Raw genomic sequence first — 26325 nt, forward strand, 5'->3', positions numbered from 1 at the left:
AGATAAAATACAATAACAATATGTGTGACTGAATAACATAAATTTCTCCCCTCTGGTCCTTGGCCCTAGTCTTCTTTATAGATTAAAAAAAAGTGCTTTGTAGCACTGCAACATATACGTCTTGACATGTTCAGTCATGTTTTCTTCTTCATCTTCTTTTATCAATGATTATTACCTTATTCCTCCGTTTGTTTGCTGAAAAATCATTTGTACTTCCAGATGTGGGAAGCCAAAAGAAACAATTACTCTCAAAGACGTCATATGGTAGGAACAATGAATCATATTTAAAACGGTAATGCTAATGGTCTGAAAATGTTATCTCAGAAATCAAGAAATCAACCCAAAGTCCAATAATTTAAATGGAATGGAATTGAAATGTTATACAATGGAATTATAACACTTGTTTTTCATAGTTTATTTGGCTACATACTTTTAACTGAAATATTTCATTGTAATATTAATAACGCAAAATGCTACAATGGTGTGTACTTGGACGAATGGTCTGTGGAAAGGTTTGGCTGGCCAGCACACTTAACGAGCTCGGAGTATAATGAGAAGATTGTTTGAAAGCACAGCGCACTGCCATCGCCTACAGCTTTTCCACTGTCGTTTATGTAACCCTATTTCAGACCATTACAAACTCATTCTCCTTACAGCATTCAACTTTTATTTATTTTTTATTTTTTTAACCATTGGCTTATATAACATCGTGCCAGGGTTAAAGGTGCTCAATGCAGGAAATTGAATTTCCAATCGCTACTGCCACATGTGGCCAAAAATTCTTCACATACTCCCTTCCTCACGTAGAGACACTGCACGCATGACGTCACATCTGCAGACAAAGGGTGGGAAATTCAAACCCGAATCCAGTCTGAAAACTATTGTACCCGTTGTGAACAGCTAAGGTGTTAAAATAAAAAGGCTGTTGTAAAGATATTTTTGGGCAAATTTCTACATAGAGCAACTTTAAAATAGTTTTAGATTTTTCATTTTCGTTTTCATTTGTTTTGACTTTCATCTGTTTTTTGTTTTCAAATTCAGGTAGTTCTTATTTTTTGAGTGGTATTGCATTTTTTCCAGTTTATGTACTGGGTTTATATACATATATATATATATATATATATATATATATATATATAAACATACATATATATATATATATATATATATATATATATATATATATATATATATACATACTGTTATATATATATATATATATCCCCAATGTATCCCCAGGTTTCCTTTACCCCCTTTTTACTCTAAGTCTTTACTTGACTATCATTAGGTTTTTAAATCCTTTGAATCATTAATTCTATCAAACGGATTATTTCAAGGGGAAACTTCAACTTCCACTATATTTTGTCGCACACAACACCACACACAAAGCATTGAATTGCGCACAAACGCAAGCACCCCCCCCCCCCCCCCCACACACACACACAGACACACGTGCAAGGAGAGATGTCAAGAGTGACCACCAGTGTGCTTTTATTATAATTGTTGATTTAATTAAGCTTGATAGTTGTTTATATCATCATATCAGTCTGGGGTAAACTGGCAGACTAACTAACCGACTATTCCAAATTTCATACATCAATTATTTGGCTTGAAAAACACAAATGATGCAAGTGGAAGACCCAATGTGAACAACAATGGGTCAAATGGAATTTTGGACGTGTTACATAAAGCTCCTTTGGCAATATAAATGATGAAAAGCTCTATTCCTGGCTGGATTATGGTTTGAAGAACTGATGTGACACATAAATAATGGGAGGTGCGGCGCCAAAATATCAGTAATGATGTAATTGCAAACACATTTGAATCAAATAGTGAAAATATTTTAAATGGCAGAGGGAAGCATCTGGACCGTCAGACATGGCACAAGCGAAGCAAATGAAGAATTCTTCTGTAAATAAAGCATGACCTTAGTTCAGGATCCTCAAATTTGCATATTGTTTGGTATTTCTGTCACTATAATTCTGACACTGAAGGTGGGAGAAATTTGTAAGACATCGCCATGTCTTAACCAATAAAAATCACACAGCACATGCTTTGGCTTGGCCTGGGCTCTTGTTAGTGTGGGCTGAGGGACAATGTGGACTAGCTAATAGTTTTTCCCAACATCCATGTGAGGTCCCCGTCCAGCTTGTTTAACTGAGCAGCCACATCTTTGCTTTCTCCAATTTCTCCAGTTCAATGAGCATTTCTTTGTTTATAATGACACTCTTCCTCATTACCATCAGTGGTACCCACATCACGAAAAAAAACACTTCAGATGCTCACTGAACTTGTCTTGTCAATATTGCTGACAAGCTTCTATGTCAATCATTACACACAGCTGTCAGAATTTGACCTGGCAATAGCCAGATTGATAATTGTGATTCACTCAAGGGAGTTCTTCACAATATCAATGTGTGATTTCACATTCTGTACAATACTTCGAGCTGATTGGACAATGCATTAATTTTTTTTGTTTTTACTTTTGACCAATCATGGCAACGGATTTGAACGTTGTTGTCCTCGTAGGAGAACTAAAAGCATGAACGTTTTTACCAGCTAGAAGCGCCTGCAAGAACAGAATTACAGTAATTGCAGCATCCATTCGTCCATGTTCGGCTTGTTTGTTTCCCCGGGGCTCTGCGCTTCCTGGTTTCGTCACAGCTTCATGTCCCGCCCTAAACAACGCCTGATTTGTCCTACCTAAATAGGGTCAGTTGTGAATGGATCAGCAGGAGCAGTACAAGATGGATCCTCGTGACGTCTGTGAACAAATATCGCAAGAATTTAGCTTGCTGGCAAGGTTAGTCACAATTAGCATCGGGAAACATTTAGGGAGTACATAACTACCTGTTAAGTAAATGTTATTGATCAATTTATTCATGTGTTTGTTTTGAGGTCCAAAAGTACGACATCGTATTCGGGCCACGAATAAATATATATTTTTAGAGGAACTGGCAATATTCCGAGAAAAAAACTCGCAAATTTGCCACTTTATTGAGTGGCAAATTTGCAAGCTTTTTCTTGGAATATACTCAGAAACTTACGAGAAATACACGTAGGGTAGCTATAGTCTAATGTGAGGATTCGTTGGTGATTAATGGGACAGGGTTGGAGACGGATTCATTCTTAATGTAAACTTTACTCGTCATACACATTATATTGTATTGTATATTATATCATATTTGAAAACCCAACCGAAAAGTATCTGCACAAACATCCGAGTATTACGCTATGTGTATTTCTTGTAATTTTCTGAGGGTTTTTTCCTGCAAATTTGCCACTTTATAAACTCGCAAATTTACTGTTTTTTTCCTCGCAAATTCGCAACTTTATAAAGAGTGACTTTTTTTCTCAGAATATTGCCCCCACCCTCTAAAAAATATATATTTATACGTGGCCCTAATACGCCGTCGTACATAAGCGACTGACTTTGGAATTAAATATAAAAAGGACTGGAACTAATAACTTGTAATGTCAATGAATTGTACAGTGCATGTCTGCCTGAAAGATGCATGCTGATGCCAACATTCCAACAATTACATGTAAACCAACAAAAGAAGAAATTCCGAGATTAAAACGACCCGACCCGAGAGAGTCGAGGTGACCTGTCAAGATTTTTTGCAATCTGACAGATTTTTGTTGCCATGAAAGAACAAATACTATTACAAACTAATAATGTTGATGGACATATTGTCTCCCACTGGTTCAGTTTAATTCATAGCGGAGTTAATGGGGTCATTTCACAGTTGGCATAATGGCTGAAAAGCTTCATAAATGCACGACAGTATGGCAAGGTATGATGAAAGCGTGACTACACGCTCTCATGTTTTTTTCCTCCACTGTGCTACATCACATGATTCAAAGGAATTTACATTGGAATGAAGGCTCAATGTTCCGTCTGGCTAAGATTTGAGTTTTCCAATAGTAGATTGGCAGGATAATATTGTGATCTGTAGAGGTGGGGGGTAGTGAGTGCTTGACACATCTCTGTAGAGAGTCGAAATGTTTTTCTTCTTGCTCCTGTCAGCAGGTATTTGGAACCTTGGAGCTACTGCTGGGCAGAGAGAAATCAGGATGCCTAATACTTTTCAGATGACTGTCATTGCTGTCTGTGAATTGTTGTAAAGAAATTGAACAACTGAATTGCTTTTTTGTAGCAGTGCAATACTGGCCGTGTAACATTACCAAGGTAGTGGGTTCACCTCTCGGAATGCAGAATCTGAAAGTCTTAATGTTATTTTTCTGGGGATGCAAGACACTAATGAATCTGGCAAATGTTTGATTTGTGGAATATTCCATTGACTCCAACCTTTCCATTGATTGGGACTGTATGACATGTGCATTAGTCATGCAGACTGTTTTATTTTTCCTGGCTCAGTAACTCACCATTGCATTATCAGTCTGCTCGCTAACTGCTGTATCCATTTGATCTAAACCACTCCCACTTCCTCCTCCTGCCCCTGCACGTCCACAGATAGCACAAAATGTAAGTGTGTCGTAAACACATCTGCGAACGCCTATTGCAGGAAGAAGAAAAAAAAACATTTGCAAGAAGCAATGGATGAGCCAAGCATTACACAACAGGGATCAAATTGAGTTGACTAAAATAAGTGCTTAATCATTGTGTCATATTTATCCACCTGTCTTTTGTCAACAGATAAACTCTGTATGATTGCCATTATTGTGCAGCCAAAGATGCATTTATTTATTTAATTATAGATAGATTTATAGATTCAGTTTTTTTTTCTCCAAATAGAGCAACAAGCGGAGGCCCAAAGGAATAACATTTATGATGTTCAATGGGCCTGTTTTAAAACCAATACTTAACAAAATCTTTATTATTATGTAAGCCTACCTTTTGATCAAAGAGTAAAGCGTGTAGTCTCAGGCTATGTTCACACTGCAGGGCGTGATGCCCAATTCAGATTTTTTCTTAAATCCAATAATAATTAATGTGAACGCAACGCGCCGGTGAGCACACTTCGAGTGACGTACACCCAAAACGACGACGTCACATTGCAGTGTTCACGGAAGTAAATATTGTGCCGCCTCGCAACGTTTTACTGCCAGCCAAGCCACTGAAGCAAGCGACTTTTATCAGTGTCATATGCAAATTTAACTGTGCCAACGCACGCTACAGATTGATGGACTGGTGGACTCGTTTCGCGGATGTGTTAGGAGTTCGATTCATGTGTCTTGTCTGCACTCATTATGCAAATTCAGCCGCACTCTTGGCTGGTGGACTGTTTTCACGCTCGCTCCTGGTTGGCTGCTCTCATCGCATGCATCAGTTTTGAATGTGCTGCAATCCGTCATACTTTTTTTTTCATCTCATGTCGCCAGAGTAGCGAGGTTGGAAGAGGTAATTTGGGGGAAATGAGGGGACACTCCTCAACCTCCTCATTTCATTGATAAGTCTACCGAAGATGACGTTGCGTCATCGCCGTTCGGGATGTGTTAAGGGATGAGTTTCTAACCACATATGTCAACTTCATGCTTCATGTTTTAAGTGTGATTAAAGACAAATAAAAATGTAACACTGTCACTCAAAACGGCTTTGTATATATTCACAGACGTGTCAATAGTCTCCCTTCCAAGCACTCGCTCCCGCCCGCGCAAAGCTCATATCAGGCTTTTGATGACGTATGAATTGGATGCGTGAGCATTCACAGTGCAGACGCATCGCATACCTATCCGATTTATATCCACATACGAAAGAGGCCCAGGTCGGGTGTGAAAAAAATCTGAATTGTACCGTTCACACTGCATGAAAAAATCAGATACTTGAGAAAAATTCGGAATTGAGCTGCAGTGTGAACGCAGCCTCAGTGACCAAAAAGTATGGGGGATCAAGTCTGCCGCTTAAAAAAATATCCACACGCATCACTTTATAGATAATGTGATTTAAATCAATCTTTATCAGTATAATCTATTGTTGGTGCATATACATGAATGATGGTTAACCCTATAAAGCCTGAACCATGAAATATATTAGAGAAAATTCTGATTCCTTGTAAATAGAGTATTTATTGGTCTTTTTTTACACAAACAAAAATGTTTTTTTGGGGGGGAAATCAACTTCCACATATGACTTGATTTGTTTCATATTTGTGGCGGCCGTGGCTCAGGGTGTAGAGACGGTCGTTCAGTAGTCTGTTTGATTCCCGCTCTCCCCAAGTCATGTGTAAATGTGTCCTTGGGCAAGGCACTTCACACACATTGCCTCCAGTGCTACTCACACTGGTGTATGGAAGACGCGAATGTTTGGTGGTGGTGGGAGGGGCCGTAGGCGCACACTGGCAGCTATGCTTCCGTCAGCCTGCCCCAGAGCAGCTGTGGTTACTTAAGTAGCTTACCGCCACCATAGTGTGAATGTGTGAGTGCATGAATAATGTATCCGTTCCATTGTAAAGTGTTTTTGAGTGTCTAGAAAAGCGCTATATACTGTAAATTTGATGCATTATTATTATTTGATACATCCGGTCTCAATGCTTTAAAATCGTACATTTATAACTGTCAAAAATATAGTAATAAACAGACATATCAAACATATTATTTTCAAAAATCAGAAAGAACATTTCTCACTATTAATAAGCATAGGTGTCTCTCCTTTCTCAATTGGGGCGATCTTGCAAGGTCGCTGGAGAAGCCATCATCTGAGTGATACTGCCCTCTAATGGATTATCCGTGCAATGCATGTTTCAGATCATATACGTCAAGGTTTTAATGGGGGGAAAAAATTATTAAACTCATGAAATAGAGGGCTCAAAATGTCTTGTATTTAATATGATACGTGGGGTGTTATTCAATGAAAACGTAATACAATTTTGCTAAAATGATTCTCTCATTTATTGGTCACCATTCCATGAGTGTTTACACCAATCTCACTAGTACTCAACTTGGTTTTACCATACCCAGTCCATCAGCACTCACCAATACCAGTTTTGGACGCAGCAACTTGCCAGGTACCAGAAGATGACCTCATCAGATTTCTTCAGGATCAGAGCTTGATGACATCGGTGGGTCAAAGCTGAAAGGAAGCTTATAGATTGAAGGAGTCACTAGCCAGGCCAAAACAAGTTCTAAATATTGGTAATTGGAAGGTAAGAAGGATTACAAAAAAAAACTAAACAAAATTCATAATTGTATATGTTCGCCTACAAGTCGATGAAATAAGTAAACATAGTTTTAGTGGCCGGAATGTACCGTATTTTCACAACCACAAGGCGCACCGTATTAAAAAGCGCAATCTCAGCATGCATGCTAGAGTATGTTTTTAAAAAGGCAGCGGAGCAAAACTGAGTTTGGTTGTACTCTATCGAAGTATTTAACAATGTAAACAGTGAGTTGGGTTCAGTGGTGTAGTCCAGGGTATATGCGGGTATACGGAGTATACCCACTTCTTTTTCAGTCAGTATTGAGTATACCCACTTCTAAATCCCCCCTTTTGCACAACGGTCAGCCATGGCCTATCCTGCTCTGCCTTTAATTGGCTGGTACCCCTGCCTACACTGATTAGATTGGCTAACTTTTGGCATGAGGACTGATGAACCAATCGGAGGCAGAGTAGGGCGGAATAATGTATCCAGTCTATTGTAAAGTGTCTTTGAGTGTCTAAAAATGCGCTATATAAATCCGATACATTATTATTATTATTACATGCTCTAGTTAAGTTCATGATTTTTAAGTATCGGTAAATAAAGACACAAGAATGGGGACAAATAGTTTAAGATTCAGCACAAAACCAAACAATATCATAATAAACACACACAATAAGTCTAACCAGTTTTTGTTCATGCATTGTTCACTAAATATTGTAATTTGTTTTATAACATACACTTTATTTTTGCCTCGTGATGAATACATTTTACATTATTTCAGGGTGCTTGTGTTCCCTGTGTTCCCAATTGTTCATAACAAGTCATGCTAAGTAATTTTCTTATTGTGAGCAAGTACAAATGATGGATTTTTAATTCTTACATGTCACCGTTTCTAAAAGAGCACGTTTTTCTGGACAACTTTAAAAAATAAAAAAGGAGAAAATTGAGAGTATGCCCACTTCTCCAGGGACCACTACACCACTGGTTCGTGGGAATATATATATATTAAAAAAAATTGTGAACCTCTTGAGCAATTTGGACTTTCCAATTGTTTCAACCAGATTTTTGTTGTTCAATCTGAACCATTACCTTTTATACGAAATAACAGAGGTGGGTTTATCAATTCAATCTATTGTTCTTCTTTTCTTTTTCTTTTTTTTCTTTTTTTTTTTTTAAATCAATTGTGTTGTCAAAACTTAATTTAAAAGAGTTTTTGGTCAATTCATGTAGGTGCAAAAGTAAGTGAACCCTGAGATGCATTGCTTAAAACAAGCAGTCAAGTAGGATCAGGTAGGACAAATTGGTAGCTATCTAAACTAACCACTGAAATGGACTAATGAAATGAGACAGAGGTTTAGCGAATAAATTGTGCATCACTGACTGAAACAGAGACAAAACTACGTCACTTCAGTCTTACCCTGGTGAACCCATACAGGTCAGTCATGATGAGAGGAAGAGAAATCTCAGGGGACCTCGGGAAGTGGGTAGTGACAGCACATCTGTTTGGGGAAAGCTATAAAGTCATCTAAAAAAAAAATGTGCTTCATCATTCCACTGTGAAGCAGATCATCTGCAAATAGAGAACACTGAAAATTACTACAATCCTGCCTAGAAGTGGACGACTTTCTGAAATATCAGCAAGAACCACAAGAAAAATGATAATTCAGGTAAAAAGCCAACTCGTACATCACATCGAGGCATTTGCCTCGAGGCATTTGCCTCTTTTGCTGCATCGGGGACACATGTGCATGCTTCAACAATCAGAAGAAACGTCCATCGACAAGGCTTTCATGTAAGGCTTGCTAGGTAAAAGCCTCTGCTCGCAAAAAAGATCAAAGCTGCCCATCTCAACTTTGCCAGAAAGTACCTGGACAAACTTGAAGCTTTTTGGAAGTCCCTTCTCTGGACAGATGAGTCCAAAATTGAACTGTTTGCATACCAGCAAAATAACCTTCACCCTAGACTGAAGCATGGGGGTGAGAATGTTAAATTCTGGGCTGGCTTTTCATCCTCAGTTAATGGACAACGCCACATAGTCCAGGGAATCATGAATTCAGAGGAATATTGTGAAATCCTGGAACATAACCTGAAGCCGTCCTTTGTGAAGTTACAGCCTGGTAGAAGATGGATCATGCAACATAACAATAATCCAAACCATTCAAGCAATACAACCGAGGAATTGCTGAAGAACAACAAGATTCATGTTCTGGATGTGCCCAGTCAAAATCCTGACTTAAATTCTTTCAAAATACTGAGGCGGGACCTGAAGCGGGCAGTTTATGCTAGACGGCCATCCAACCTCTCTCAATTGGCTGCATTTTGCAAGGAAGAGTGGCAATAATTCCTCCAAAGTAGATGTGAAAGACTGATAAGTCACTAAAGAAAGTGTTTGGATGAAGTTTTTATTGCAAAAGGAGGTGCAATGTCTGATTAAGTGAGAGGTTCACATACTTTTGCACCAACGAAATTTGAGGTTTTTCTTAAATCAACAACTTTTGCTCAAGAATGAATGACAATGTTATCGTTCTTTTTGTTCAAGTCCATTATTTTCAATGTCAGCATTGTAGAGTGGGGTAGGACTAAACATTTAATAAGGTTATTTTAATATTTTATATAAAAAACTTTTGAACAGCACTGTATATATATATATATATATATATATATATATATATATATATATATATATATATATATATGTGTGTGTGTGTGTGTTGTTAGGGGTGTCAAAATGAGTGCGTTAATTTTTAGGTAATTTAAAGTTCCTTCAACGCCACTAATATTTATAAACGTGCGATTAAACTGTACTGGGGGAATTCCACTCGCAACGAAGCACACATGTCCACGTCAATATTAAGCAGCAATACATTTAATAATAGTGCATATATTTGTGGAGACTGGGGTCAAGTTCTGTTTTACAATTTTTAAAATGTGCAGAATTTTGCAAGTTACTTGTTGACGGAGTCCAACCCAAAACATGCTTGCAGGTAGACACATTTAGCCCAAACATGCATGCACAATTTATTCACAAATTGTGGCGTAACTCGCTCTAGCAGTTCCATAAAGTGAAAGCAGTGAGCACAATGAAGTCCTACTGCATCTTATATACAGGAAACCCGGCCCTGGTTGTGACTGGCAGGCATGAGTTTTTTCAGGTTCTCATGCCTGCCAGTCCTCAACCAGGGCTGGATTTCCTATATACGCGATATGTCGGCACTGCTCCGCTTGACTGTCAGCGCTTACCGGAGTCGCACAACATTTACAGATTTTGGAACTCGGTGCACACAAAAGGCGAACCTCACTATTAGGCGCACTGTTCATTTTTGAGAAAATGCAAGACTTTTAAGTGCGCCTTATAGTTATGAAAATGCGGTATGGAGCGCCAGTGGGCGATCAAGTCTTCCGCTGAAAAAATATCCACAGTCTCCACTCCCCAATAGACATTGTAACTTAAAACAATACTTCATGAAATGTATAATTAAATATGTAGGCAGCTGTAGTCAAGTGTGTAGACGTAGCGTTCAATGTGTCAGTGAATGTAGCGCAAATCAAGTGTGCACAGCGGGGGTAAAAAGAACACAGGTGAGTTATCAATTTAAGTGGCTAAAACTCAAAATATTGAATATTAGATATTTTAAAAAATCATGTTGACTTCATCTAATGTATTCAGTATATAAAATTTGTACGGGCCAGCATCAGTGAACTTCATGTGGCCTCAGTCGGCCCCTGGGAGAGATTTTTGAGGACTATAAATCCTGACTATGACGTCAATGCCCTTTTAAACAAAAACAAAAAAAGTCGTACATAGATTTTTGATGACGCAAATGTTGGCTTAAAGCAGCAATATTTCAGACTTTTCTATGTAGGCTAGTTCAATTTTCATCTGTCTTTTAAAGATTCCATTAGAAGCAGGGGGCCGCGTCATGACAAGTTTAATCCAGAGTATAAAGTCAAATTTATAGTGAGCTTTGTTTAGGTGATCTCAAAGAGGCAGACTGAGAAAGCCTGTCGTAAATTTCTTAAAAAGGTTCATCCAACCATTTATTTTAGTTTAAAACAAAACACACGCACAGATGCATTCTCCTCAATCTCAGATCTGCCAGTCACCTTTTTGCAGAATTCATTGTTTCTGTGCCATCTATTGCAAAGGAACATTTACTGTATTGAGATTAAATCCCAATTCACATTCGCTCACCCAAAACTTACTTCCTTATTTTGAAGGGCAAAAACAAACTCCATACATGGAATTAGTTGTCTTTTTATTTGCATGTTATGCATTTACAAAAAACACCCTTTTTTAATAACAGGACTGCAGAGCTAGAACACCAGCAAATTTAGAATCGGTACAACCACAAACCTTAAAACACAAAGTGGTATTGTCAGTTTTTTAAGAGCCAGTTGCAAAACAAACTCAGACACACCACAACATCAGTTCTGCCTAATGTGCAGTTTACATCACTAGCCGGGATGTTTTAGACAGTTTTTCAAAACTAAGTACAGTATCAAAGACACAAAATACATTTGTCAGAAAGCAGGTTGTAATCAAGTAACCTACAGTATAAAGAATTATGCAACATACTATGTACTGTGTATATATACTGCATATTGTCATCTACTATACACATATTGCAGACACAGAATGAAGACTACCCCGACATACTCAAAAACTAAAACGGCTCTATTCACATTTAACAAGAAAGATGCCATCAAACAGTGACCATGATATAAAATTCACCAATATATATATTTTTTTATTTATACGTAAGTCATACCTTTAAATAAAGCATAGACTGGTATAAAACAGGTATACAACACCAAGTGTACACTGTAAAGGCATATCTTGTATATAATCAAGAGATAGTTAAAACATTGCACATAAACGGGTTGAATATACGGGAAAGAAAGGTCATGCTACAGCAACAGATCCCAAAATAGGCTGTAAGATCAACACATTATGCTCGACAGAACTCACTGACAACTAAACATGAAGTGCTCTCATGGCAGAAACATGCAACTTCAGAGATGAACACAACGGGGCAGAACCGAACCAACACCTTGTTTCACACATCAAATGGTTTCTTTTTCTCAAAAATAAATGATACATTCTTCTTCTTTTTTTTCAACTACATACATAATTTAGCATTCCAGAAACATAATTTGGACTTTCAAAAACAACACCTGTCCATTTATTGCACACATTAGTTCACAAAAATAGTTGGGGCACTTTTCAGCAAACAGCAGCATTTCCATTGTATACACATATATTTAAAAAACACACTCACACATACACACAAGTTTAAAAAAAAAAATACAGACACCACAGACACAACAAATAAAGAGCATTTGATGAAAAAAATAGAGAAAAACTTTTTGTTTGATAATGTGCAACTAGAGTAAATAGGTCCATTTACTAAGGCTAACCTCTTGGTTGCACAACATTGTACTTTTTTTTTTCCTTCTTTTCTCTTTTTTTTAAGGGCAAGACAGCAGTACCCCTTCAATAAACTGCATGTACTGCTTTTAATGATTATCTTCTTTTCTGTGCAAGTACTGATTGCCATGGCAAATCCTTAAATGAGATAAGAGAACATTTGGTCCTATGGGTGAAAGCTTGATTTTACGTCAGACAAAAAGTCAAATGGCACAACTTGAAAAATGTGGCTGACACAATGGCACGGTGTGACAAAATCTTAAGACGGCACTCACTGAATTTGAGTAACAGTTACAAAATCGCATAATGTTTATCTCAACAATCAACTCTTCTACATGAAAAAAAGAAAATAAGAAAACGTTTACATCCTACTATTTGAAACTAATGTGGCAGCTGCAAAGTCCACAGAGGTTAAATATAGTTAGCCAGTCAGTCAGTAGCATTCAACTAGTGGATAAAAAGAACGTGTGGATGTGTGTCATTACCTTCATCAGCATCAGCAACATCTCGAAACAGAGTTGCAAACACATGAGGTTTCTTCCTCTTCACCCCCCACCCCCTCAAAAAAAAAATAAAAAAAAATAAACAACTACGGCATAACATCTGTCAAGTAATCTCATCACAAAATACCAAGCAGCTTTGCTCTGATTGAAAAAGTGGCCACAGGAAAGAACACGTGTGCTTTGGGATCATCACGCAGGGACAATATTTTGGAAACGACAATACTCATGTTGTAACAAACTTCCAACTGCCATGCAATATGCTTTGCATGACTGTTATGCAACTAGTCACTTTACAAATAAAGATCACACATTTATGTGTTCCAGCTGTTCATTTCTCGTTTTTGGGGACATTAAAAGGGGAAAATGTGAACCCAAAAGTGTTGCTAGTGTGCAAAGTGACAAAAGGACATAAGCAAACGGGAAGAAAGACAATATTCAAAAGAAATGACATCTTATGATCAAATAACACAAACAAGCCGGATCGCAACCGGCATGATATGCTACATTGCGATTTGTTAGCACTTGTTTGACAATATAACACTGAAGCTGTTTGAAAATCTTGCAACTTGAAATATGAAGGTATCACCCTCTACAGTCATTAAAATCTTTGCTGCTTCACTTTTCACATTAGTGATTCTAATCAGCAATTACATTTTTTTTTTTAACTTTGGTATGACCGTTTTGTTTTTGTTTGTTTAAGTTAGACTCAAAACATAAGAGAATGCCGTTTCTTAATACATAATAGAAAAGCAGCGAGAAACAAAACAGAAAATTACACTGGATGGTTTTCCTTTGCTTTCTCCTCCTGATTGCCAACCTATTGATCTGACTAATGCAAAATAGATGTGACAGACCATCAAGTCATACGATCACCTTCAAAGTTGACTTTTTCTTGCCATTTTCCAAACAAAGCCAGATGGACATGTGAGGCAATCCAAAACTTTAGACCACAACTCTGTAATTGAGTGAAAATGTTGTTCAGTACTTGCCAGGGATAGTAATATTTTAGATGACTTGATATTGGACCAGCGTTGGCTTAAAAATAAAATTAAATAAATCAGTAAAAAATGGTTGCAGAAAAATCATGAAAAACTGTCACATTATGCATTCTATTGAAAGTATGTGTACAAACACACACCTGACATCATTTTCCACAACAGTCGGCATACAGTGTACTGCATTCAGACGGGAAACTACATTAAGATACTGCAATAGACAATATTGACATTTAAGTGCCTGTTGCGACAGGTGTGTGCCCATACAAACTGACATTATAATCGTAAAGGAAAATTAAAACAAGAAAAGCTCAGTTTGTGAAGCCTTGATTTGTTAATGCTGGCAAACTCAAGTGCGCTTCATCTTTTTCTCAGGCACTTTCCAAAAGGACAAGGCTTGAATTTCACATACCTCTAATGGCAGTGCAAATGGGATAACTAACCCTTGTTTCAAAACCTTCTCAATGTGTTAATACAAAAAAAAAAGGGGGGAAAAGGACCTTAAATTGCTCATTTTATGGTGGAAAACCATCACCAGGGTAACCAAAGTCTTGAGAAAACTTGCGTTACTTATGTCAGTGATGTTTCGAAATGTGACCGTGTCCACTTTATCTTTTTGGCATCAATATTCCACAGATTTTCCCATGGGACACGACTACAAAGTAGTCCAAAACGGACAAAAAGAAGACTGGAATCACTCAATGGTGATAGAAGCCAACTCCTTGGCCGGGATATTCTGGTCCCGATAGTGCTCTTGGTCAAACACCTCGGGTGAACTGCAGCCTTCTCTGTTGTCCATCTTGGTCTCCTCTGCCAGGGCAGTAATGCTGCCAGCATGCATCTTGAAGGAGGCGGGAGCTTCCAGGGGATCCATGGAATCAGGTGAAAGGAAGCCAGGCGAGCTCTCACAATTCTGGGTCGAGGAGGACACCTGGGAGATGACTGGCGTCTGGATTGAGGAGGAGGAGGAGGAGGCGGCAGTGGTAGTGGATGTGGGGGTGCTGCCCGCATAGGCAGGGTGATGTTGGGATTCATCCAATTCATATTGGACTCCCAGCACCTCTTCCTCCTCCTCCTGAACATGGCTCAGGTAGTCGGGCACGAGGAAATCACTATTTGGAAGAGAGAGAAAAAACACAGCCCTTTCACTTCTACCCTGACTTTTAATATGATAAAAAGCAATTGCCATTATTGACTGAAGATGACATCAATGTTGCTCAGGGCTCAGGCAACTAATCAGTGCTCACCTGTGATTGGCTGTTACCAGAGACCCGAGCAACAATAGTTGGGTTTCCATCCACCCATTTTTATGAAATTTTATGAAAATAAAACTGAATGGAAACGCTAGAAATTTAAACAAGGGCCCAAAATTCGCAACGAGTTTTTACGTTTAGAGGGAGTGGATTTTGAAGCGTATCAAAAAAAGGAAAATGCTAATTTTGGCTATGAAAACAGGTTTTGCGAATAACCGCTCACATGACTGGATACACGTCACACGTTTTGACTGGATATTACGTTGCACGTACGTTTGTAGTCCCAAAGCAATGTTGGATGATAAAGTAAGGTTTGTTTGGGGGGGCGAAACAGAAATTGGAATTAAGGAATATTAATGCTATTTTAGATTGAAAACAGCAAAGAAACGCTAGTTTATTAAGAATTACAAAAGAAAACTCATACAATGTCATCACACGGCGCAGTCATTTCCTGGTCTTCTTCTTTTAAATTACTGGTGGATCACATCTCTATGGTGTACAGTATAGGTGGCGGAGTCCCCTCTCAATATTCGCAAAAGAAGAACAGATGGAAACGGGCTAAGTCACATGTTTGTTTTGCGCATTTTCAGTAAATTCGCTTAAAAAATTTGAAACAATTATATGGAAACCTGACTACTGATGTCATCTTCAGACAACAGCAAGTGGCAAAATGGCCGCACCCCGAGATAAAAACGGATTTTACTGCTTAACCTACCTACCTATCCATTTATCCATCTATCCTACTTAGCTAGCCTACCTGTCTATCTATAGTCCACTAAGGCAATATTAACCAGAAATCCTATTTAGACTAGTGGGGCTGCATAGAACATATAATTGTCCAAAACATTTTTGGGTTGACTTCCTCTTTAAATTGTGATGCAAAACTGAATCCAGCGAGCTCGACTACAACATATGACATCCATCTCAAGTTTGTTCTGTCTGAGGCTCTGTGGAAGGTGAGCATTTTACAAGTCAATGAGGTCATATGACAGAGTATGCAAACTCTTTGTCCTTCATGTGAGTAGGCATGGGCCGATATTAAATTCTGAGTTATGATAAACATCAGCAAATATATAGTGGCATCATGGTAAAATTACAGCACTAAAATGTAGTAAATAAAAACAGTATTTTCCCCAATGATCACAAAAAAACAAAAACAAAAAAAAAACTGTATTTGGTACATTAAGAAAGTGTACCAAGTATAAATAAATAAATAAATAAATGTTAACACTCTTCTTCCATTTTAACTCTTCTTGATAAGTCACAGTATCCCATCACAGGGGAGCTATTTTTAGAACAGATCTGTGGTTTACTCATGTTGACCATGAGGTCAGCTAGTCCACAATATGCATGTACAGTTGCTGCAACTGTCTCTTTCATCTAACCCCCCTTCTTTGTGCATAACTGCTCGCCGAGAAAAAGAAGGGGAAAAAAAGGGACTGGCGTCAAATTTATTTCAATGTGCTTGGCAGAGTACAAGGTGACCTACAGTTTAAATGTAAATTTTAGAAAGTAAAGGTAATAGGGGGGAGTGGGGTAAGTAGTGCCAAATTTGTGTATTTTACGCAAGAGGATTACAGGAATGCCTCCCACTAAAATATGTTCATATAGTTTAGGATGTTGTGAATTCCTGGGGGCAATCACTTTGGATCTTCAATAAACTATTTGTGAAATATAGCTTTAGAAAAAAAAGTGGTTTTGTGGCACAACTTGCCCCCAGTGCAGGGTAGGTTAGAATTTAGTGGGGTAAATTGTGCCATTGATAACTGAAGTAAAAAAAGATCATTTTAATCTCGATGATGCGATAAACAATAATGCTATATAAAAGGAAGACAAATTCAATACAAGACTTTGATCTGCAGGTTTTAGAGGCCTTTTCTTCTCATTATTTTCTTTTTGTCTGGTGGCATAATTAAATTTGGTCAAAAATTAAGAATGGCACATACTTTTAGTGATCAAATATAAGAATACAGTTTACAACAACAATGACATACAATAAAGTAATATAGAGTAAATAATCATAATGTGGCCATTGGCACAGCTTAACCCAGGTCCTTTGGCACAAATTATCCCAAGCCCACCATTTTGAAAAAATGCATCCCCAGCTGTTTTGAGCCAGCATCATGCCAACCATATAGACTCATGATGTAGCTTACTAAATCACTAAAACATGTGTGAACCGTTTTCAAAGTTGTCTATAATTGTTCAAACACAGCCTAAAAAAAACCTTAATCATAGAAAATTATTTTACTTTGGAGGGCGGAAAAATGATTTTTTAACTTGTATGTGCTTACCTCTCAAGCCATGTGTCTCCCTTTTTTTACCGGATGAGCGAAATGGATGTCTCTGGATGTGGTCACATGACCAACTTCTTCTATGATTTTCTAAATAACAGGGGTGGAACTACTTGCCCCTTGGCACAAATTACCCCACTCTCCCCTAATGATATAAGAACATGTGAAACATCACCAAAAAGAAAACCACAACATTCAATATTTTTTCATGTTTTGGTTGGTTGTATCATCAACATTCAGAGAATTCATACAGTACATCTTTTAGCTCATCAGAAATTTATTGGACGCCGGTGCTATGCCATGATGTGTGTTTATGTCGTTGGCACGTTTCGTCACATTTCTACGAGCTGTTGTGTAATTGTAAATTAGAAAGAATTTTCCACAATGAACAAGCGCACACCTATTTTCAATCGAACTGTCATCGGGGCTACCGCTACGTCAAGTGTGGTTGTTTCTCCTGGCAAACGTTTTGTATGTTGGAGAGTGTGAACTACTACTTCATGGCCGGCGTATCCTTTGTGGTGTCGTAAACGTTTTGCCACTAGTTGCATACACGCAGAAAGAAGTGCCTGGCTTTCTTAGTTTCTGGCAGCAGCTCCCTAAAGGCTTGCCATCTCCACCCCTTTCTTCTATCCAAGCCCAGTGCTTTTTGTTTTTAAGACAGTTGACAATTAGGACATCTTCCACTGGCTACATGAATTTACTCTCCATTTTTCTGATATCATTCTAGTAAAACAACAGTCAGCTTGGATGCTGTGTTCAAGATCACTATGAAATAACGGTCAACTTAGAGGAGGAAACGATGTGTTGCAAGTTTTTATTGTCTTTATTTAATATATATACTGTACTGAATCATAGACAAAAGCCGGAGATCCGGCAAGGTGCCGGAATATTTTAAGCCTTGAACCTGTTTTGTTTTTTGGGATTTGAAAGCATCTGTGTGTTTTGATTGGCTGTAACTTGGGACGTTGCCAAATGCTACACCTGCGGTTCAAATTTTGTATCGCCGCAAAGCCAGTGGCCGGCCACTCGTGAAACTTTGTGGCAGAACCTCGCACGCTATGTGAGTGCTGAGTGGAGTGCCGCCGCATCGCTCAGTGTGCAGCTGCCCCAAGTACCATTATCAGGACCATGTGTTCATCAAAAACAAAGCAGAGATTTTATTACTAAAAAGTTAATTTGATATTTTTGCTAGCCACTGTACCTTTAATGCAGTTTGCACATCAACACTGCACTTGAACATTACGCGCAGTTTGAACATTAAATTCAGTGATTCTTACACTACGACACTAGAGGAAGCCTGCATATAGTTGGGATCGAATGTTCGGGTACCCCAGGTAAAAAGTGGCATTATTGTGCATAAACAAGCCAAGAGGGGGAAAAAAGTTGTATTTTAACCTTATCGGTCTGTAGAACTTGTTTACAAAATGCATCAGGCTTGCCTGTATGTTTATTTATGAATTAAAACACTGATTTTTGTGGTGAGGACGTAGACTCTCTTTTATGAAGTCCACATTTGTACAAGTATCTCTTTATAGTGGAATAGTGTAGCACAACTCTATTGCTCTAATGCTAGATCTTTCTGGAGGGATCGTGCAGTCAAACGTGGGTTTTGACTTGCTTTTCTCACAATCCTGCAAGTTGTTCTGTTTAACTTCCACTGTCCCTGAGTGCCATTTCTTAATTACATTCCAAACAAAGAATATAGTCTATGTCTTCTTATAGTCTATGTCTTTTATTGCTTTGTGAGGGTCAATTATTTTCAGTTTCAGTGGTCAGTTGATTATGTAGGCTTTACCTCACTTTTTTTTTTCTTTACAGTCTTTACTGATTGTTAGGGCAAGGTCAGACCCCATTATTTAGTTTTCTGTTATTTTGAAAGTGTAAATTATGGGGGGGGGTCTAACTTTTGTTATATGAATGTCTCGTCTGTAATTTGGTGCCTTTTGGAAATGTTTCCATCTTTCCTTGGCTTGTTTATGCATAACAATAATAAATTTTACCTGGGGAGCCAAACTTTCGATCCCCACCGTAGCTCTAGTAGTACTCGTACCACACTTTGAGAATCATCGCTTTTACTTCCAATTTCTGGTTGTTGTCATTGTGGTTGTCGCGAAACTCACTCTAGCCCATTTAATTTGATGGACTTTTGACAGCAAACCCAACCAAATAAATAAGTCACACTTCTGATTAAACGCAACACCTCAAAAACATTTATACATATGTACTCTATAAGAATCAAATAAGAAAACAGAGTTAAAAGTACATTAATGTGATATACTGAATCAATGATAGAAGTATTGTCTGACCCTGATGTGATCTGAGTGAATGATGGGGTCAGTGCCCCTGGACTCCTCACCTGCTCTGGAAGTAGTTTGCTAGTTCAGATGCCTCATGGTTCAGACTCCTCAGGTGTACAATTAAATTGCCAGAGTTGGTGAACATGGCGCCGCACGTTTTGCACTCATAAATCCGCGGCTTGCGGATTATGTGTCGGGAGACCCTCATGTGGTGCTTATATTCACCGAAGGACGTGAATGTGGCACTACAAATCTGGCACCGGAAACAGCGTTTACCTTCGTGCTTCAGCCGATGCATCTTTAGGGAGTAGGCCCGTGTGAACTTTTTCCCACAGCGGTCACACTGGAAAGGCTTAATGCCTATTGGAACAAAGAAAATCAACAATTAGTGTTTTCATTGACAGAAATGAACTGAATCATATCACAAGTTTGTACTAAGAGGTGATAGTGCATATTTAAGAATAACGAGAAGAAAATGTTGACAACTGTACATATTAAATGTAATATTTGGAATGGATGAAAGACAGAAAAGTTGTCATGACTGATTGATGCACATGGTCAAAATACAGAAATTCTATGAAATGGACGACTCTCTTTTCCATTAAAAGCGCATGTGCATCGTAGCGTTAATGCTGGCGTTTCCTCATTCTCAGGCAGGCTCGCTGCATGTTTGCCAATTTGGCAAACCGGTCCCACAATGTGTTTATGTCACCTACACATGGGAAGTTGAGGAAATGTCAGCACTTAGTCAACATCAGATATTTACAAATGTGCTTCGGCTGGCTAACTAGTGCGGCCCAATACATTGCGGAGTCGCTCCCAAGCCAGTAACAATCACCTCCATGGTATCCAAGTATCGTTCTCACCAAGGGATGAGGAGACATAATTAACAGAAGACGGAGAAGCCATGCTAATTGCTAATCTAATGATTAAGACTGAGAAACATAATAATTTAACACCGGAATGAATTACTTTTCACATTAAGTCTAGCTATAACTGCATTAAAACAAAGCGTACCCAACTTTGAAGAGCAAAATAGCAGGCAGTTTAATAAGTGTCTGTTCAGGATCATAATAATGCTTGCTACACAAGACCAAAAACTGGAAATGATTTACGTTACTGCATACGCAATGTTAAAAGTAAATTAATATAGTATATTGAATATGATATCAATCATTTTGTTTTCACAAGAGTTTTGATTTTGAAATCTGCCCTTAAAATTACACTATAGTTTTTTTTTTTGTTTTTTTTAAGCCAATTTAGATTTGGTCAGACCAGATAACCCATTCAAAAATATTAATTTAAAATGTGTACAAGTATTTGTGTTTGAAATTGCCACACTGAAAATTGACAAGAAAATCCAGTTTGCTGCTATTCACAATGTGAATTTAAGAAATGAAAACTTTTGATTATATAAAAAAGGAAACCAATGGTGCATTCATTATACAGTTTTTTACTGTGGGATATTCATGTTGTGCTAACAAGAAGCCCTTTTTTAGGGCAATGGACATTAATCTGTATAGGAGACAATTAACTTCAGATGCCCTTAACTCTACAAGCAGCCAATCATAGTGTGCCCTGCTTAGACGTCCCCTCAAAAAAGAAAAATATGAGCTCATTACCTGTGACAGCCACTATTCATGGTAATTGTGACCTCAACATTTTAAATCCATGATATCAACCGTCAAACCGGTAATTTGCCCATGCCTAGTTGGCATTTAGTGATCTCCATAACAAAATACAAGCAATCTGTAACATTTGGCAGCTCTGGAATCAGCACGTCCAAATCTGTCAAAATTGTGAAAACAAAGGAGCTGTCTGAGGACATCAGCAGTGCAATTATTCACAAACACAAGACCTCCAAATGGTATAGAGTCATCTCCAAAGATTTTGGTAGCCCTGTTTCAGCAATGCGTAATGTTGTTAAGAAGTTTGACAAGCATGGAAATGCCAAGAACCTCCATGGACGTTGGGGGAAGAGAGAAATTGATGACAGAAGTCTTGGATGGTTGGTGCGAATGGTGGAAAAAACACCACATTAAACATCCAAAAGACCTGAAAGCCAACCTGGAACAGTACCATACGCCACACACTGAACCAAAAATAGGGCTTCATTGGCGAAGACCATTCCTGAGACAGACGTGAAAAAGAATGGCTAACCTTTGCCAAGGAGTACCTGGACAAACCACATTTCTTTTGGGAAAATGTTCTGTGGACGGATGGAAAAAAAATGTGTTTAGTTTTTGGCAATGCACGCCAACAGTTTGTTTACAAACAGCACAATGAAGCTTCCAATGAAAAGAACACCCTCCCTACAGTTAAGCATGGCGGAGGATCCATATTTCTGTGGGGCTGCTTTGCTATATGTGATACTGGAGGCCTAGATTGTATCACAGGAATCATGAAATCTGAGAATTATCAACACATTCTAAGGGGACATGTCCTACCAAGTGTTGGACAACTTGGTTTGAGTCGAAGGACATGGGTCCTCCAGCAAGACAAAGACCAAAGGTACACATCCAAAAGCACACAGGAATGGTTAAAAAGGGAAAAAAATACTGTTTTAAAATGGCCAGCAATGACTCCTGATCTCAAGCCGATTAAAAAATCTTTGTTATGAGCTGAAATGTGCCATTGAGAAAAAAAAACCTGAAAACATTCAAGAGCTTAAACAATTTGCAAAGGAAGAGTGGGGGGAAATACCAGCAGAGAAGTGCAAGAAGTTTAGAGATGGCTACAATAAATGTTTGGAAGCTGTCATCACTGCCAAAGGGTGTGCAACCAAATATCAAAGAGGGGTTCCATTATTGCTGCACATGCTGTGTTTTCTATTTCTTCTTTGGAATTACATTATGTAAGTTGAAAAACAATTTCCTTTGTTGAATTACTTTACACATCCAATTAAAAGGTCCTGATGATATAAATTTGGTACGTTTCCATTTATTTCTGAAGATATTGTCGAGATCATGCAAAAAAGGAAGGGGTGTCAATAACAGCAATCAGGACTGTATGGTCACGAGCTGTGGGTCGTGACTGAAAGAACAAGATCGCGGATTGCAACAAGCCGCCGAAATGAGTTTTCTCCGCAGGGTTTCCGGGCTGTCCCTTAAGAGTTAGAATGAGAAGATCAGTCATCTGGAAGGGACTCAGTGGAGCCGCTGCTCCTCTGTGTTGGGAGGAGACAGATGAGGTGGCTTGAGCATCTGATTCTGATGCCTCCTGGACACTTCACTGATGAGGTATTTCAGGCATGTCCCACCGTGAGGAGGCCACGGAGAAGACCCAGGGCACGGTGGAGAGACTATGTCACCTAGCTGACCAGCAAACACCTCGGGATCCCAGCCGGAAGAGCAAATGGCTGGGGAGAGGAAGGTCTGGGCAGCCCCTGTGACCCAACCGGATAAGCGGAAGTAAATGTATGGATGGAGGAATTCATAGGCTTAATGTCTTTTACAAAGTCCAAAATGCCAGACTTTATATTAATAAATTGTATGTTTCAGATTTTCACTTATTTTGGGTATTTTAATCACTGGCATGGGCAGCCGCATGCAACAACAATTTGAGGGTAACACCTCGTCCTGATATCTTACACGACACAGAATTTTTCTCTGAAACTATCATGATGTCATGTTTGCATCATTACCTACCGGAGTGTATGAGCATGTGCTGTTTCAGGTTTTGAATGCGTGTGAATCGAACTCCACAAGTTGGACACTGAAAGGGCCTGTCCGGGCCATTGGTGCCAGGCCGGGCTGACGGGCCAATATAGAGGTGGTATGGATATTGAATACCTTCTAATCTGAAACAACAAAAAAGAGGAAGAACAGATTCAGCTTCCAAAATAACAAATTACATATAGTTAAACAATGCGTCTTTGACAATTTCAGTCTATAACAAACATTATTATTATTTCGTACAGCTCTTGGATCTCTTAGTTAGTTGCTAGTTGTAGCAGACGTGAAAATATGTTCAGATTCTTACTGCAATTTAAAAACAACTCTATTTTCATAGACAGCGCAGCTGTGCCGTGGCACAAAGGCACTAGACTACAGTGATTTCGCCAATTTGGCAGACCGGACTCTGCCAAGCTGGGTGGGCAGTGTCTTGGAGATGTGCCTGGTGGAGTGACTATTTGGTGGCAGAAAGTCAACCTATTTAATTCCTATGTGAACAGAGGGCATCAAATCCTCTGTATCCTTGTATTTTATATTTTAAATTATCCCACTGGGCAGAACAGCTATGGTAGGGTGGGGGTACTCCAAGTACCCACTTCACAGCGGAGATGTGCTTGCGCCATGTTGAGAATGTAGCGCACGACTAACACGCCACATTTAAAATAAATGAAATAAATCGCTTTCACTGGCCATGATTGAAGTCAGCTTTGACCACTCCCACAAAGGCGAAACTCTCCCTCTCCTGCACGTATCTGCAAAATTACCAACATCAGGCCCAAGCACCATATGATTGCCATTGATAGAACATTTCAATTCATTACTTTAACAGGTGTGTGACAACCACTTTGGGGTTTTACGCCGTATGGCATCGTCTATTCGGCTAATGGCTTGCTTTGCTAAAAGCCTAAACAAATTGCGATACCTTTCGTCATCCTCTGCATGTCCTCCAGCATTAGAGGTACTTTGAATTGACGGCAAGCCCTCCGACACTCCCTCATCCATTGATCCTGAAATAGAAAAAAACACTGAAACGACTCATCATAGGTGATTTTCTCAATTTATATTGTTCATTTCTCTCCAAAAAGTATCTTTAAATCGATAAGAAGCGTGACAATTAAAGAAGATGGGGGTTGAAAGTGCGCACATTTTGGAACTAATTTGTTGAAAATGCTTCAGTGGGGAAAGTGTGAAAACATTTTTTTAACTACCAAAACCTGAATTCCTGAACAGTTGCCTCAGTTTCCATGAAATAATCACGAGGGAAAAGAGATACCTGCTTTGACATTGAAGTCAGTAGAGTGCAGAAGCATTTTAACAAAACTTAAACACATGAGCCACAAAGTATTCTTTTCTAACAGAACTATCTCACCTATGGATGATGATTGTGGACTGATGAGGAGATCCTCCTGAACCTGCTCACTTCCTGGCACCGTCTGTTGATCATTGAGTGAGCTCTGGGAGGCACTGACAGGGTGGGAGGATGCCTCTTGGACCTCCTCGTCACTGAGGCGCTCCACTTTCACCCTCACATCTTCCTCAGCTGGCACAGGTGGTGACACTGCCTTGGAGCTTTCACACGTCAAAAAGTCACTTAGTCGCCGACCAACCACCACTTCAGAAGTTACTGTTGCCGCCTGCTCCTGGCACCGGGGGCTCTCTGGGAGCTTTGATTTGTCCGAGTGGAATCTCCTATCAATGCCGAATGGGAATGTCCAGGGAAAGGCCAGGGAGGATTCCACAGGATGGGCTGTGCTGTCTGAAAACGAAGGGGACGGATTGGGGACTTGTGGGGAGGTAGTGACCATCTGTGTAGTACATTTGAGGGGACTCTCAGGGGAAGCCATCGTTACAAAACTCTTCCGTTTCCGGCGGGATTCACGGCAAACGGGAACGTTTCTCTCTATCACACTACAGTCAGATGACACAGGTGACACGCTGCCATCAAGTGGCGTTAGGGCACAGTTTGAAGAGGCACTCTCAGGTGCTGATTCAAGGGGTTTGCCTGCTGGAAGTGTGTTGTTGCTGTTGCTATTTGGACTCCATAGAATACTGGACTTCATGAACTCTGAACACGTACTTGCTACAGCGAACATCTGCATGTAACTCGCAGCTGCAAGGACATCGATAATATTTTCTGTGCTGATGGAGAGCGTAGATGTGTAGGCGTATTCCAGCAAAGGAGCAAAGCCACTAACTGTCACATGGTGAAGGTCCAACACAAACTTGTCGTCCTCCTCGGGCCGACCCAACAGTTTGGAACGGAAGAATTCACTGCAGCAAGCCAAGACCACTTTATGGGCCAGGAAATGTTTGTCTTGCACCCTGATGGTAACATCACACAAGTGACCTTGGTTACGCAAAGTGTTGAGCTTCTCAAGCATCTCCTGGCTGTGGGATGTCGAGCAATGGGTAAAGGTTTTGACTCCCATGTTACTCAGCTTCTGAACATGTAGAGGAAAATGTGTCCTACGAAGACAAAGTATTTAGTACACAATTTTATAGAGGGTTACTACTTTCCAGAATTATATTAGATTCTTTATGTCACTTGCTTGTTAAATTTATGAGCCGCATGCCAGTAACAACCTTAAAGTCGAATGGCCACACAGTCCGGTAAGCCGCATGTATTACTTATACAGTATAGTGATGCCGGTAACATGTGTCAGGGTTAAAAAAAAAAAAGATTAAAAGTTCAGAATTCCAGCTTTTATTTTATGGTATTTAAGTCTAGATGTGTTAAACAACTCATGACAGAGCGAGCACCTTCTGTTTGAACCC

General features: G+C 39.1%; 1 protein-coding gene across 2 annotated transcripts in view; it reads right to left on the minus strand.

Moving 5' to 3' along the window:
* Positions 1-11338: 11338 nt before the first annotated feature.
* The window catches only part of zbtb44 (zinc finger and BTB domain containing 44), an 18225-nt gene continuing 3238 nt past the window's right edge, over positions 11339-26325 (minus strand). For both annotated transcript variants that reach the window (XM_086080870.1, XM_086080869.1), the window contains exons 2-6: positions 24920-26016; positions 24473-24557; positions 23524-23675; positions 19936-20236; positions 11339-15141 (exon numbers count right to left, since the gene is read on the minus strand). In XM_086080870.1, the coding sequence (XP_085936996.1) occupies positions 14724-15141; positions 19936-20236; positions 23524-23675; positions 24473-24557; positions 24920-25979 (2016 nt within the window). In that variant the 5' untranslated portion in view covers positions 25980-26016 and the 3' untranslated portion in view covers positions 11339-14723. The remainder of the gene's footprint in view (positions 15142-19935; positions 20237-23523; positions 23676-24472; positions 24558-24919; positions 26017-26325) is intronic.

Source organism: Leptonotus elevatus, chromosome 7, assembly GCF_054856555.1.
Source record: "Leptonotus elevatus isolate MCC_2025b chromosome 7, RoL_Lele_1.0, whole genome shotgun sequence".
NCBI lineage: Eukaryota > Metazoa > Chordata > Actinopteri > Syngnathiformes > Syngnathidae > Leptonotus > Leptonotus elevatus.